The 17,133-nt window shown below is 44.3% G+C and overlaps 1 protein-coding gene across 1 annotated transcript in view; it reads right to left on the bottom strand.

The window, feature by feature from the left end:
- Nucleotides 1–17,133, bottom strand: part of EEIG2 (EEIG family member 2) — a 46,358-nt gene that overhangs the window by 17,438 nt on the left and 11,787 nt on the right. Inside the window, exons 2-3 of the mRNA XM_084757476.1 lie at nt 7,732–7,852; nt 1,754–1,783 (exon numbers count right to left, since the gene is read on the bottom strand). Coding sequence (XP_084613602.1) covers nt 1,754–1,783; nt 7,732–7,852 — 151 coding nt within the window. The remainder of the gene's footprint in view (nt 1–1,753; nt 1,784–7,731; nt 7,853–17,133) is intronic.

Below are 17,133 nucleotides of genomic sequence, written 5' to 3' on the forward strand. Positions count from 1 at the left end.
CCATTTTTGGTGCTGGGGATGGAGCCCAGGGCCTGTCTCATGTCCTTTCCTGAGCCACCCCTGGGTCCTTTATTCTTACTCTCATAGCTTAGTACGGGGAAACAGAAAGCAACTTCCGATAGCACTATCTGATAAGTGCTGCGGTAAAGGAAGGCACAATTATAAGAGAGGGGAAGGGACGTCCTCAGTGGGAAGGGATGACTAAGCTGAATCTCTAGTGATACATGAGTTGACAGGGCAAGGGGAGGGAGGCATACACGCATGGTGTCAAGTCACACATCAAAGACACTAAAATAGTGCGGGATGCTCTAGGAAGCCTATGATGACAATATTCCTCATAAGTATGGAGGGGCAGGAGAGGGGGGAGAGAGAACATGGAGGGCGGGTAGAAGAGGTGAGGCAGCAGAAATGATTTGCAAACTGAAATGGCTCTTATTTATTAGCTTCCAGAACTTTCAATTTCCTTAACAGTCAGTGGATAAATACTGAAGGACTAAAAGCGGGGAATGATATAATCATGGTTTAATTTTAGAAAGACCACTCTGCAGGACTAAGGAAGATGGAGCTGTTAGACAACAGAGGGAGCAGACAAGCAGGAAGCCAACGGGGGCTGCCAATGGAAAGTAACGCAGGCAGAGCCTAAGGCAACAGTCTCATAAAAGGTGAGAGAATATTGTTTTAAGAGCTCTTAGAAGAGAGAGAGAGAGAGAGAGAGAGAGAGAGAGAGAGAGAGAGAGAGAGAGAGAGAGAGAGAGAGAGAAGCCATGAACAGTTACCAGCGATAGTAGACCTTTCCTGCCTGCCCAACACTCAGGGACCTGACAGTCCCTGCTCATCAAGTCCACTTTTCCTGAGAGAGTCAATCTCCTTCCTTGTCCTTGTGCACACAGAGGGACCTGACCTCTTGTCATTGCTACATTGTGGTTAGTCTAACGTAACAACAGCAATCCATTCCTATGGCCACAGCTGGTTAGGGGTGAGTATATGGTCCAGCTAGACTCAATAAAACATGGCCAAGTGCTCTGAGAGCATCTAGCAAATGCTTTCTTACTCAAACAAACAAACAAACAAACAAAACAAAACCCTCCAGCGACCAGCTAGGCTTTTGTGTATATGAACTGTGTTGTAAACACTTGAGCAACTGAACACCTGATGCTCAAGTGTGGTAACTAAGAATAAGGTCATCACAGAGGGAAGAAGATAACGGATCCCTGACCATGTTCTTTTAGTCAGTAAATTAACCAATCCGGGAAGAGCAATATCTCATATCTAATTGTTTTGCGTCATCAATAAGCTATTGCTTCAAGAAAACCAGAGATCATTCTCCAGTAGGGAGGCTAAGACTAAAGGGTAACAGCCCATAATAAGCTCTCAGAATATTTTTTTTTAAAGATTCATTTATCTTTATTTTGTATATGGGTTTTTGCTTGCATGTGTGTTTGTGCACCATGGGCATGCAATGCCTAAAGAGAGGGCTGGTTCCTCTAGAGCTGGAGTTATATACAGAGTTACAGTCATATTTATGTGCTGGGAACGGAACCTGGGTCCTTTGGAAGAATTGCCAGTGTTCCTAACCACTGAGCTATTTCTCTAGCCCCCCCAGAAAGAATATTCTAATACCTTGTTAAATCTAATTGTTCAGTCTCCAATTTGCTTTTAATTAAGCCGAGTCAAGCTTGAGTAACAATGAAAAACCTACGGCCGCAATAGCAACAGCATGAATTACAAAAAGAGCCAGAGAACATCTACTTACCTTCGCATAGGCTTTCCCGCCCTTTAATTCCTGCAAATACAGAAAACACTGTAAGGATACTGTGAGACGAAGGATTTAAAACTAAATGCATGTCAGACAGTTCTAAAGCAGACATCTGTAGGCTAGTGAATGTCACAGACAATAAAAACAGTCCAACTATTCAAATCAGTAACACCAACCTGGAAAATGACCAAAGTTTTTTACTTTGCTTGCAACTTCACTCACGTAGTGTTTGATATGAAGTCCCTCTATGACGCAGACTGACCTTGAGCTCCTGGGCCTCAAGGGACTCACCTCGGCTTCCCATACAGCTGGGACTGAGGACCACATTTTTGAACTTAGGGTACCACACAGCTATGAGGACAAATTGTACAGCGCTTCGAACAGTACACTGTGTACTGTTTCCTTTCATCACTGAGGACAAGCTTCCTTTGTCCAACGCCACTTTAAACACATGTTTACTGAAGAACTCCCCTTTCTCTTTTGTGACTCTGATACCTGAAGTGTTATCTATCAGTCCTGTCTTTCACACGGTGAATTTAAGTAAGCCCAGACAGTCTACAGCGAGCGTATTATTACTTAGAGTATCTGCTGTTCCTTCCCTTCCCTGCCGCAATTTCTATTCCATAGGAGCTATCAAAATGTCTTCTTTTTTGGGTCACTCTGACATCCCTTAAAGGTGCCGTTCTTAAGTGAACAAAAAGAAGCATCCTCTAAGTGTTCCTTGGCTCCTCGACTTGATTCTTTTCTTTTCTTTTATTATTTATACAGTATTCTGCTCACATGTGTGCCTGCCCATCACAAGAAGGCACGAGAGCCCATTACGGGTGGTTGTAAGGCAGTATGTGGTTGCTGGGAATTGAACTCAGGACCTTTGGAAGAGCAGCCAGGGCTCTTAACCTCTGCACCATCTCTCTGGCCCCGACTTGGTTCTTTTCGTTGCTGTCCTCTACAGCCGAAACTCCAGACTCACACCTGCAGCACTGACTCTAGTCAACCCTCTCCAGCTGGGTTTGTCCTCATTTCCCACCCCCCGCCACTAGCTCAAGACCCCAGTGATTTTCATTTGGGGAAAGCAAAAAATTTCCGTTTCCATCTCAGCCTCTCAGCAGCACGTGATGGCTTTGGCCACTGACCTCTGTTCTTACATCATCTTCTTCTCAACAGCTCCCTGATGTCACAGCTGCCTGCTTTCCCCCCTGCTTCCCTGGATGCTGTTCTTCCTGCCTCTCCTTCTTCAGGATGAATTCCAGCTGTGCCTCAGTTACCCGCTCCCACCTTCCATGTAATAGAATTCTGTAGTTTCAGTTACGTGTCTGGTTGTCCAAAAATAATGACTATCTCTGTGTAAAGCTGGTATCACCAAACCTAAGCATGTCTTCCTTGAGATATTAGAACCAACTCTTTCACTGCCAGGGCAGCAGCATGATCTTATACATCAGTGGTTCCCAACCTTCCTAAGGCTGAGACCCTTCAATACAGTTCCTCATGCTGTAATGACCCCCACCCATAAAATTCTTTTTATTGCTACTTCATAACTGTAATTTTGCTACTGTTAGGAATGGCAATGTAAATATCTGATATACAGGATATCTAATATGCGGCCCTGTGAAAGGGTTGTTCAACTCCCCAAAGAGGTCAAGACCCATAGGTTGAAAACTGCTGTTATAAATTATTCTCCTTATTAAAAATTTCCAATGAATTGGGCATGGTGGGATATGCCCTTGTATACCATCTGTCCTTGATAGTTAGAGGCAGGAAGATTATGAGGTCTCAGAAATCAACCAATCAACCAACCAACCAATCTACTGACCAACCAACCAATCAACCAACCAGCCTACCTACCAACCAGCCTACCTACCAACCAGCCTACCTACCAAACGAGTGCTGCGAGATAAGCTCACTTGGTAAGGATGTTTGATGTACAAGTATGAGGACCTGGTTCAGATGCCCAGCACCCATGTGAAAAACTAGGTGTGGCCACATGTTCCTTCCACCACAGTGCTGGGATGGGAGCAGAGAGCAGAGAGAGAGGGAGAGAGAGGGAGAGAGAGGAAGAGAGAGAGAGAGAGAGAGAGGGAGGGAGGCAGGCGGGCGAGCAGAGAGGCCTCCTCAATTTTCTAGACCAACCACTCTTCGCTAAATCATTCTCTATTACCCCATTTTTTAAATGCACATCATTTACTCTTATCTGAACTAATTTTATTTTGCTGCACTCTTGTAATCTGTTACCCAGTTCTCACCAGGAAGTAGAGTGTAAGAGATCTGGTCCACCATCTTCTTGGACCCCAGAGCAGTACCTGGCACACGGATAGCACCAACGCTTGGTTGACTGCTGGCTGCTTCCCCGTGTCAAGGCCACAGGGTTCACTCCCAAACCCAATTTCTACCAGATCTGTACATAAAAATGGTGTCTGGTTTGTAGTTTTAATTTGTGTAAGATTAGGTCTATTTTGTATGTTTATACTACTTCTTTTTGAGGGAACATATTGACACCTGTCAACTTCTATAAGGCTGTTGGTTCTTTTACACAGTGTAGATGGGTTCTTTCTATATTAATTGTTTTTTGACTGATTAACAAATAGTTTTAATTTGTGACTTTGCTTATAACTCTCCCCCCCACCCCAAAGGCCACCATGTTTAAGTCAATGGGTTCTCCGATGTTTCTTTTATACAATACTTAGGAATGGTTATGTAGAATAAACTCAACTCCCAGAGTGCTCTAGTACTACAGAAGAATACTGGGATTTCCCACCTTCTCTTCTGGAACGTTAGAACCTACTGGCCACCCAACTACGAATGACAGCCATAGCCTTTCAGTTTGGTGTGGGGTGCATGACTAAGTTCTAACCAAAGACATGTGTCTTTTAGACACAGGCAGCCAGGCATGGTGGTGCGCACCTTTAATCCCAGGTGATCTCTGTGAGGGCAAAGCCAGCCTGGTCTGCAAAGCGAGTCCAGGACAGCTGAGGGAACCTCAAGTGAGAAAATGCCTCCATCAGACTGCCTTGAAGACAGGCCTCTGGAGGCATTTCCTTGAGTAAAGACTGAGGTGTTTGGGTGGTGCCACCTCAGGGCTGAGGGGGATAGGAAGCTGGCTGAGCAATCCGTGTAGAATGAGTTAGTAAGCGGTGTTCCTCCGTGGCCTCTTCGGTTCCTGCCCCTAGTTCCTGTCTTGGCTTCTCTTCATGCTGTAGGCTATAAGGTGAAATGAATGCTCCCCTCCTCAAGTTGCTTTGGCCCTGATGTTTATCTCACACCAGTAGGAAATAAACTAAGACATGTCCTAATGAGTAAATCAAACCCCTAAAAATAAGAGAAAGGGTCATTTGAAGCATGTCCTAGCTTAACTGGCATTTAGAGTTTCTGTTTGTCTCACTGGGGTTTGAGCTTATTTAAATTGAAGGCAGGCTTTACTTTAAGCTGGTTATATGTTCGTTTTTCTTAAATATTCAAAGACTAGCGCATCATCCTTTAAGCATGATAATAAGGACTACATTCAGACAGGGTTTCAATGACAGGACAGCAGCAGTCAAAGTAGCAAGATGAAGGTGGATGCTTTGCTGTGTTAGCTAATCCTTACGCTGACAAAGAATCAAGGACTAGCTCCTTACATTTAAAGTCATAATTGCCTAAGGCCTCACAGTGGGTAAGTGGCACGCTTGGGGCTCAAAGCCAGGTTGGTATAACTGCATGTCTGCCTTTGCTGTGCTACACTTCCTCTGCAGAGGACTCCATTCAACTACTGTTGCTCCAAACACAACTATTTTCATAGAGACTTAAAACTTGTAAAACCATTTCTGTATAGATGCATTTATTATATTCTAGCTGAGTATATTGAGCAATAAAAAAAAGAGGCTGGAATACAGCCACGCACATCATACTGCTAACAACTCATTCAAAACATGGGACAACAAATCTCAGAATATAGCTTTTTATCTGACACAGAAAGATGCAGGACTGGAGTGAAAAAAAGCAAAAAGACTCGTACTTCTTATTCTAATATCTTTGCCAACATATACATGCACTTTGGTAACTTAAGATACATATAAAGCTGGGCATGGTGGTGTGCCTGGAATTCCAAGGCTTGGGAGATGGAAGCGAGGAGGATCATGAATTTGACACGAGTCCGGGCTACGCGTGAGTTCCTGGCCATAGCTAGGTTAGCTACATAGTGAGTCCTTGTTTCTGAAAATTCAGAAAAAAAAATGTGTTTAAAAATCTAGAACACACAGGTGAGTTCTTAAAGTTATCAAGGCAAGGTCATGTGACATAGCCTAGGCTGGCTTTAGATTTGCTACGTAGCTCAGGCAAGCCTTGAACTTGGGATCCTCCTGTCTCTGCCTCTCCAGTTGCTGTGACTACAGGCTTGCCACTACCATGTTTGGCTATGAAGTTTATATTTTAAAGCTGGTAGTTAATTCATTGGTAGCAGTGATTAATGGATTCCTCTTTTTTATAAATCAGGACCTTACACACATATCTCCTCAGCTTCATATATGAAAACAAAATACATATAAGCAAGGACATAGACTTGTGTTTCAGTCTTCGCTTTGCCATCTATTAACAATGTAGATGCGAGCAAGTTGCTTCACTTCTCTGAGCCCTAGTTTTTCTTAAGACAGAGAAAAGGACACCCGGTTCCAGGCCTGCTATTAGATATAATTGATTGAAGTCCCTGGCAAAAACACCTATTAAAGAACAGCCATTTGGTGGAATCTGGCCCAGAACTCCAGATCAGAGCCTCTCGCAGCCCTCATCAGAGAAGCTGCTTCTTGCAGCAGATGGTTAGTTAATACAAAACCTTCAACTGGTCCATATGCAGAGAATAGGAAATCTGGGAGTGCTCAGCTGAAAATGGGATGTCTATATCACACGCCTCCCCACAAGGCCCCAGGAATCCATGCAGAAGAGGGGAAGGAAGGCTGTAAGTCTTTTCTAGATACACTAGGACAGATGGACATAAAGACTCACAGCGATTGTGACCAGCATACATAAGACCCGCCTGAGCTCAATCCAGGTAAATCTCAGCACTGGGGAAGAACGTGGAAAAGAAATTGAACTCCTAGGTGACTAGGTGAGGAGATACTGGTCTTTTATAGCTGCTGGGAAAGGGACGACAGTCAGCTTTCTTTAATGATGCACTGCACTCCAGTCCCCACGCCCTAAGAGCAGTTGGACAACACAAAGTGAACTAGATTGAAAAAAAGAAAAAAGGAAAGGAAATTCGCTGGACACGGTGGCACATGCCTGTAGTCCTAGCACTTGGGAAGTCAGAGGCGGATCTCTGTGAGACCAGCTTGGTCTACAAAGGGAGTCCAGGACAGCCAGGGCTACACAGAGAAACCCTGTCCGGGGGGGGTGGGGAAATAAAAGAAAGGAAAAGAAAAAAGAAAAGTCAAAGTTGGGTGGGTAGGGCAGTGAAGGCAGGAGGGCATGTGTGGGAAGGGTTGGGGGAGCAGTGTAATTACGATAAAAATGCATTGGATTATATTTTCAAAGAATTAATAAATTTTTTTTAAAAGTAAAAATGGCAGGCACAGTGGCGTATGCCTTTAATCCCAGCACTTGGAAGGCAGAGGCAGGTGGATCTCTGTGAGTTCGAGGCCAGCCTGGTCTACAGCACAAGTTCAGGACAGCCAGGGTGATACAGAAAAACCCTATCTCTGAAACAAACAAGCCAATAAAAAAAAAGAAGTAAAGAACAGGAATTTAATAAATGACAGGATACAGACTCATACACTCCCAAACTAATACAAATGCGGTTAATGCTCATAACAGTCAGTGATTCTGAGAAGGTTCTTTTGAATCTTGAGTTTTAACTGCAGGGTTTTCATCATATTTTCCAAGCAGATTAATTTATTACTGTAAGTGTGAAGTTACAGTTCTACCGTTAAAGCAGATCTAAATAAAGTGAGTCAGTGACTGTAGCTAATTACGGTTTCTGAAAGGCGAGGAATAATAGGCTATTTTTATACCTTCCGTACAGACACTCTGTAGATACAGGGATCCAGGATGCCGGTCGAGGCGCTGGCACTCATTTTGCACATAAATGAGAACTTCTTTCTCCATCGAACACAGTTTGCTTGCACCACCTCCCTGAATAGGGAAAAACAAAAACCGAAAAGCCAATTAATTACTATGTTGGAAGTACTCACAATTTCACTCAAGTCTACAACGCCAAGTTAGGCAGAAGTCAGTCATTTAAGGTGCTGGAGAGATGGCTCGGTGTGGAAAATGCTTGCCGCGAGCACCAGGCTGGAGTTTGGACCATGTAAAAGCCAGGTGTCTGTAATCCCAGCATCTAAGAGGCAGGGACTCCCTGGAGCAAACTGACTAGCCAAACTAGCCAAAAATGGGCAAGGTCTGGCTTCAGCTAGAGACCCTGCCTCTATTAATAAGGTAAAGAGCACCTCAGGGTGCTGTCTGACATCAGGGCAGGCTTCCTCACTCAAGCACACACAGAAAAACATACAAATGCAAACGTCAGCATCTGCAAGCAACGGGACTAGAATAATTGGTGATTAGAAATGCAATGAAGGGGGGCTGGAGAGATGGCTCAGTGGTTAAGAGCACTGACTGCTCTTCCAGAGGTCATGAGTTCGATTCCCAGCAACCACGTGGTGGCTCACAACCATCTATAATGTGATCTGGTGCCCTTTTCAGCACTGTATGCATAATAATAAATAAATATTATAAAAAGAAATGCAATGAAGTTAATTTACTCATCAATCTATTTAAAGTGAATCTTCAGTGTACATTTATTTCCTGTGTGTTGAGAATACTTGTAAATGTTTAAAAGACAAGATGAAGGACAGAATTCCTAACCTTGCAAGGGCTCCATGCAGAGACAGAAACCCACACAAATACCTTAGTTTCTCTCTGTATCTCAGGAACATGAGCTACCCTTTCGGAGTTTACAACACAGTGCTTAATTTCACTCCAACTCTAAAATGCAGCTGGCATTTTCCTCACTGCATAGACCAGAACTGAAGCACAGGACAGGCGTCAGCTCAACACAGTTTAGGCGGTGAGCGCAGGCACCCCACTCAAGCTGCCCATTCAGCTCTGAAGCCCCTTTCCCGGCCCAGATCTGCTGTTTCCCCAACAATTGTCCTCTTTGGCTTTTGTACAAGCTGTTCTCTTTACTATTCTGTGTACGTACAAGGGGCTGAGCCTTAGAAAGCAAAAATTAGTGTTCCGCTTATGGAAAGAGAGATGCGATGGGGGGGTTTGTAAATAGAGAAAAATGAATAAAACAAAAGGATGCTCTCTAGATTTACTCATCAGTTCAGTTAATATATAGGCGATATATATATTCATTCCTGCTGGCTGGAGACAAAGTTGGCCTTGAATTCAAGGAGATCAACTTGCCTCTGCCTCCTAAGCACCATCATACCTGGCCTTACTATTTTTATTAATTCTTTGAGATTTTCCTACATGCATACAAAATATATTTTGGTCATGATCACTCCCACGCATCCCCGTAACTCCTCCCACATCCATAACACACGGAATCCAACTTGTGCAGCTCATAGACTCACGGGGTCAACCATGGAGCACGACTGACCTGCCTGCCAGGGGCCACATCTCTGAAGAAAACCTGACACCCCGGTATATCCCAGAAGTATCACCCGCTGGCTCCTCAGCCAGGGGTGAAGGATCTTGAGTACCTCCCGACTTCCTGCTGGAACGCTGACTCGCTTCACCCTGTGCTGGTAGCCACAGCTGCTGGGAACCCTGTCAGACCAGAAAATACTGTTCCTGTCTGTCCTCCCTGACCTTTCGGTTACAATCGTCCCGCCCCCTCTTCTGTGATAGTCCTTGAGGGCGCAGGTATAAAGAGGTTGGTTTTCTTAAGTCTGTAGAGCAATAGAGACTGATGGGTGAAACCTTTAGACCAAGGGTTGAGAAAAGGACAAATGTGGTGATTACAATAGTGTGTCAACTTGTTGTTGCCTCTGGGAATAGAGTGAGTGTGTATTAGGATCACTGAGGTTTTTAAAAAAAAGATATTTCATGAAAAAAAAAACCCACAGAATTTTAAATGATTGTTTTCCTCTCAGCATCACTTGGCCCCAAGAGTTGAAGGCATCAGCCACATGTCTGGAACTTTAAAAAAAGGAATGCAGATACTGATGACCTGGGACCTTTGGGAATATACCTCAAGGTATGTGACAGTCCCTGTCACTAACGCCACTGGTGTAGGGCCAGGCATTGGTAACAGTAATTCTTAAACCCATGATGGCTTATTGTTCTTAGAAAATCCCATATAAATGTCTAGCTAAAGAAGGCTTGTACTTTCTCTCAAAAACTTACCACATTTTTTTTAAAGGCATCATCTCATGGGAAGACAAAAACAAGCAGTCAGGGACAGACAAGTGGTAGCTAATTTAGCAGTGCAGGAAAGCCGAACCTGACGCTGTCAATGCCGAAAGCCAAGAGAGGCATCTTCAGCTGGTTCTGAAACAAAATGAAGGACCAAAGGTGGAAGAAAAGGACTGTCTGAAAGCTGTTTTAGAAGCAGCCAGACCCTGACTCCTGCAGGAAGCTCAGCTTTATTCTCCTGACGGGTAGAACAGATGCTTCTCTGGTCTGCTTGACCCCAGGGTCGGGTGAGAGGGGAGAGAGCGGGGCGGGGGGGGGGGGCTGTCTCAGTGGCATGACGTCAGCATATCGACTGGAGGAGCAAAAGATGGGTCAGTGTTGGCCCTTCTTCCTTAGCCGGCTCCCGCAGTGATGGAAACAGGCACGTACTCATCAAGAAAACTGTGATGAGATGGACACTGAGTTGTGCGCCAACAAAATGGTCCAGCTGTCTCAAATGTAGTAAAAACCCAAGATGCCAAGCACCCTCCATTGGCACAGAGCTTCTGTCAGCTTCAGGGCTGCGGCTACATCTAAGCACGCACTCCAGGAGAAGCTCTTATAGGAAAAACAGAGCAAAATGAACAGGGGGGGGGGGGGGAAAGCAACTGCAACCAAACAGAGCTGACACTGGAAGAAGACCCATTCTCAAGTGAAAAAAAATTACAGGCTGGAGGGATGACTCAACTTCTACAGTTGTCCTTTGACCTCCACTGTCACACCCAGGCGCGTGCATATGTACATGTAATAATAAAATGAAATCACATATACTATACAGGACTAAGACGCTTCGGTGATGATACAGAAAAGGAAAGAAAGTGGGTACCAGGTAAGCATGAAGCCTGGGTGGTCTCCATTTACACTTCCTAAGTTTATTATTTACAATGCTTGTTTTAGGTTTTATTCTATGTAGCTGAGCTACATTCTGAGGCATCCTCAGTCCCATACTATTATTTCCATGTGCAATGTGCTCTCAGAATCCCAGAATCCTTTCCCGATCGTATAGCATCACTGTATCCCAGCAAGAGGATCAGGAGCTTAAGGCCAGCCTGGGCTACATAGCAATAGCCTATCTCAAGAAACAAAAGTCATCAAACAAAATGAAACAAGAATACTGCACAGATTAACACTCTGGAATGTATTATACAAACTGCCTATCAGGATAGCCCCACCCACAAATAAGATTCACTTTGTATATAGGTTAAAACACCATCTGGCTGCATGAATTCTGCCTCCCGCATACCAGACAACAGCGTATGCGAAGGACTCAGGAGCAGGTCCTTACACAGGACAGTCTAGTAAGCTGAGAAATCAGGCTCGGATGGACTAGATTTGTACATGTTTACTTATCTATGACCTACTCCATGCCATTATGTAACAAATACACCAAACTGAAGAGAAACTCAGAAATTACTTAAAAACAAATTCAAGTTGGGTAGTGCTGGCACACGCCTTTAGTCCCAGTACTTGGGAAGTAGAGGCAGGTGGTTCTCTGTGAGTTTGAGGCCAGCCTGATCTACAGAGCTAGTTCTAGGACAGCCAGGCTACACAAAGAAACCTTGTAAACAAACAAACAAAAACCAAAGAACTCCATAAAAATAGATATAACACTACTGGCACAATCCCAGGAACGCAGCCTGCCAACCCCAGTAAACAGTCAATAAACAGTCCAGAAATAATTGGTACCCGCTATCAACTCCTGCCCATCACTTTCTATTAAAAATCAAGCCCTTTCCTGAGTCTAGCATCATTATCCCATTCAGACTCTTCACAGGACTACCTTGAATTATTCCAAGAGCCTCCTTAATGATTCCTGCTCAAGTCTACCTCCCTCAGATCTCCACCTGAGAGTGGGACTCACACCTGTAATGCCAGCACTTGAGAAACCAAGGTATGTGTGTGTTGGGGTGGGGGGGCTTACATGAGTTTGTTTGAGGCTAACCTGGGCTCCAGAAACCTTGACTTTTTTTTTTTTTAAGTGTATTTGTGTTCCTAAGGCGATTACTCAGATTCTGTGGTAATCTTTCATGTGTACACACAGACCTTGGGAAAAAGCTGTCCAAACTAAACAAATTTTAAAAAGCTGCGAAGTTAGTTTGTGACATTAGTTATACTGATGGGTTACCATGGAAACCCACGCAAACTACTTGGCAACTGAGATAAAAGTCACATTAGTCACCGCTTTCTGTTGGGTGAGTCACTAACTTCCTATGAGTTTTGGATGCTTGCTCAACCACTGTCTAGAAAGCAAGCAAAGGAATGCTGTGTTGACACGGTGGAAAGCCAAACAGTTCAGAGATAACACGATAAAGCTGCTGAAGCGAACATGGAGCAAGCAGAGGACTCAGAAAAAGATAAAGTTGCTATGGCCATTGTTTACGTCTCAGAGAATCGAAGGCAATCTAGAATGTTGTCGAACACTGAAACCTAAACCAGAAGGGATGTTGACGGAGCCAATCTTTGTGAGTCCTAAGGACCATACTGATGTCACTATCATTTTCCGATAACCAGCAAGCGTGGACTCTGGGTACATATTTAGAATTACGCCATGTCCTGATTATTCAGGACCTTTCTCATCTTTCAGAAACAGCGATAAAAGCAAGCCAGCTATGAGGAGTGTTAGCTGGTGGCCAGGGAGTGTGGCATGGGGGCTAGGCGCGCATCCTGCAGCTAGTCTTGTTTGGGTTCAAACTCTGCCTCAGTGACCTGCGGCTGCCACTCTGGCGCATTTGCTCCTCTTTATACAGTGCCTTCTCGGAGCTGAGATTAGTACCTACACCTTGAGGGAACCCAGGGAGACCAAATACATCACTCCCCGTTTGTTGTTCCAAGCGGCGCCCGGAGTACAGTGTAGCTCCATAATAATTGTTAGAGGCTGTTGTTTCCAAGAACATAGGTGCTTGTAAGTCTGTCTCAATTTGCCCGCCTAAGTGAAATAACGGCAAGTTTATAGAGATCCTTTTCTTGATATAATGAAGATTTTAAAAGACACCCAGATCCTGACAAAGAAGGAACTTTTTGTAAGCTGAAGCAAAAACAAGTATTTTAAGACTGTGAGCAGTAGCTAGATCTGTAAATCTGACTTTTAGTTGCAACACTAAGGAGACAGGAATCAGTCATGGTCTCCAGCAGCATTTCTGGCGTGAGTAAATGCACGGCAGTGACACCGCCAGGAAACTGCGCAGTACCGGTGTGCGTTCCTTACTCATTCATTGATTCCTTTTACTAGTGGGTTACAGTTGGGTATTCACACCGACTCAAGTGGTGTGAGACAGGGTTTCTCTGTGTAGCCTTGGCTGTCCTGGACTCACTCTGTAGACCAGGCTGGCCTCGAACTCACAGAGATCTGCCTGCCTCTGCCTCCCAGAGTGTGCCATGCTCCTAACAGTCCTTTTCTAACGGCTGTAACTGTCATTGTCAGCCCAGAGGCGGGGAAAGTGTTCAGACCCTGTCCTATATGAAAAAAATCTCACCAATCCCTGAGCCCCGCCCCCCCAACCTCAGGACTTGAAATCCCATCAATCTTTACCCAGGAAAGCCCCATCTTAAGAAATCCTGTATAAACCCTTCCAGATTCCTGCTGTTTTCTCCCAGGAGAAGAGGCAGCCACCCTGGGATTCATCCCCTCCAAACCCTGAGTTTGCTCCTCCCAATACATCTCTTTTATGAAATTTGCTGCCAGGTGTGTCAAGGAGCAAAGAAGCAAAGAAAGGAAGAAGCGAAGAAGTGGAGCAGGGCGGAGGCCCCTGAGCTCCTCAGCTCAGCTGGGGAGACCCTCCCCTCAGAGCTACACCACTGAAGAAGAGAAGTGCAAAGTGGAGCTGTTCCACCGTGGCAGTCCAGCTCAGCCAGGGCTATCTTCCCTCAGGGCGTCACCGCCTCTGCTGAAGAGGCTTCCTCTCAGAGCTGTGCAGTTCCTGGGCTCCAGTGTCTCAGGATACCCTCCATCAGGACACTGTCTCACCTCAGAGCTCTGTGGCTCCTGGGCTCCCCAGGCCCAGGATACCTTTCCATCAGAGCAGGGATGCCAACAGGTTAGGCAGCGAGGGAGGAGATGGGAGATGGACAAGTCAGTTCTAGAGGCTTCCTCTTGGCAGAGCTTCGTAGGCCCGCAGGTGTATAGAGAGAACTCAAAAGTGAGGTAAGGACTGAAAACGTGGATGTGAGTCTTCACTGTGGGAAAAGATGAGGCCATTTGGGGACAGTGGCAAAGAGTCAACGGAAGAGGACAGTCTGCGGTGCCACCAAAATCAGAGCAGGAGAGGGGTGTGGTGGGTGTGGTGGGGTGGGGTGGAGTGGGGTGGGGGGCAGAGGAGGTGGAACATCAACTGAAGAAAAGAACTAGGGCATCAGCAAAGGCAACGGGAAACAGTTTTAAGAGAGTCCTGCTGAGCAATGTCATCAGATTTAGCAGGCCAGGTACGATAGAGGCCAAAACAGGGGTCAGTGGACTTAGCAACAAAAAGGCACCCACAATGCAAGCGAGGGCAATTTTGGTGACAAGGTGGGATTGAAGCAGATTCGTATGGGGAACAGACACAGATAGGTTGGCAACTCAATTCAAACCTTAGGAACAAAGTAAGAGTGGGAGACAGGGTTGCACCCAACTGAGGACAGGGCACGAGGGAAGATTTCACTTCAACATGCAGGAAAGTTAAGCACACTTCAGTCCCAATGCGGGGGGGGGGGGGGGATAGTATAGAGACCAAACTGACTATTTGAGTGGGTATGAATAACGGTGCCAGAGAAGACTGATCCCTGAGAACGTCAGAAGCAATAGTTAGGGACTGGTCCTGGACAGAGGGATCACCTCCCATCATGAGGTAAAGAGACTGAAGGGAGACAAAGACACCAGCAGATGATAATTCTTTACTGCCTTGAGCTGTTCTAATGAGGAATTTCATATAAAATGCAGCACTCCTTGGTACATAGTAGATCCTCAAATAATACTCAAAATCTTCTGTATACATTGCAATAAGCCTCTATAGCTTCATGTAAGACTTGCATTCAGTGCCTGGTAGATATCCTGATGAAGACACATGCGCATGCCCACACATGGGAAAAATGCATACACATGCCCACACAACACATACACATGCATATGAGAAAATGCATTCCTTGTATGAAGTAGAAGAAAATTTCTCAACCATGCATGTAATCAGGGGTTAATAAACAAAACACGTAAAGAATTCACAACAACAGCAACATAAAAAGAAGAAGAAGAAAAAAGATTCTGGATTAAAAATGGACCAAAGGCTTGAACAATTGTTTCTGAAATGTTTGTACAATTGGCTAACAAGTTAATGCAGAGAACTATACACATAAACCCAAATGGGATGACATTCACACTAACTATTATTAAATAGTTAAAATAGAACACGTGTTGATAGGATGTAGAAAAAAGAGAACTCTGGTGTACAGTTTTGGTAAAGTCATTGTGAAAAATGGTATGGAGGTTCCTCAAAAAAATTAAAAATAGACACATGACATGACACGTACCTTTGGGTATGTATCCAAAGCAAATAACATTAGGGTTCTTTTGTTTGTTTTGTTAGTTTTGGTTTGGTTTTTGAAGTTAGGGTCTTGCTTTGTAAGCCAGGGTGAGTCTTGAACTCAGAATCCTATCGTCTCAGCTTTCCAAGTGCTGGGGTTTTGGGCAAATGCCTTCACAATTGCTTCACATGGCTTTTTTAAAGAGACACATGCAATGCCATGGTTATTTCAGCATTATTCATAATAGCCAAGATTTGGAAACAACTTAAGTGTCCATCAATGGATCAAAGAGTGAAGAAAATGCCACACGCACACACACACCATTCTGCATTTTTAAAAGAAAGAAATTATTGGAGCTGAAGAGATGGCTCAGAGGTTAAGGGCACCGACTGCTCCTCCAGAGGTCCTGAGTTCAATTCCCAGCAACCACATGGTGGCTCACAACCATCTATAATGTGATCTGATGCCCTTGTTTGGCCTGCAGGTGTACATGCAGGCAGAGCACCATATACATAATAATAAATATTTTTAAAAAAGAAAGAAATTATCGACTTGTAATGTGCCCTGGAAGATAGTATGCTACGTGAAAATACCCAGATAAGAAAGAAAAATACTGTACATCACCTATGTGTATAATCTAAAAATGGTCAAATTCATTCAAGAAAACTAATTTTTTTGCAACTATAAGTTCCATTTGGCAACACTTCCATACTTCCTAGATAGAGCAATATAGGTACAGGTGACACACAAAAATGCAACAGGAAAAAATTTCCATAATAGTTTAAGGAAAGACCCCACACTAAAAATTTGGGAATATATTTCATAGTCTAGAAAAACTTAATAAAAGAAAACTAAACAAAGAAATCCCAAATTCAATAAGGTAAAAATCCTGGGAGGATACAGGAAGTGAAAATCCACGATATCCTGAAAAAGGCAAAACTACTCAGGCTGTAAAAGGACCAGTGGCTGGAAGGGAAAAGAGTGAACAGCTGGGGCACAGGGCTATTTAGGCAGTGATACTATTTTGTGTTCTATATAGTGCCTATCATTACACATGTGAAAGTCTAGAGGACGTACATCATCAATTGTGAGTCCCAGTGCACACTGGGGACGGTGGGTGGTAATGTGCCTGCCTGTCCTGGTGCATCAGCTGTGATGAGCGCCATGTACTGGAGGGGACACGGGATGTTGTGTTCCGTGGCGATGAAGGGCCACATGACAGATTTCTGTGCCCCGGCTCAATTTTGCTGTGAAGCTAAAACTGCTCTAAAAATAAAGTCTATTAAAAACCTGACAACACATATAGGAATAGAAACACATTTTTTCATATTCCTCAAAACAAGGGAATAAATTTATAGAATTTAGAAGTTGTAAACTGCAAAATTCAGTTCACCACCAAAACTTTGCATTGTCTATGCAAGGATGAAGTCTCTTTCAGAGACTAAAATGGAGAGAAAAACCACTACTACTAAAATATAACCCCTACCACACAGACATCTCTCTGAATACATATACAAATG

This window comes from Acomys minous (assembly GCF_964271855.1).
Source record: "Acomys minous genome assembly, chromosome: 14".
Lineage (NCBI taxonomy): Eukaryota > Metazoa > Chordata > Mammalia > Rodentia > Muridae > Acomys > Acomys minous.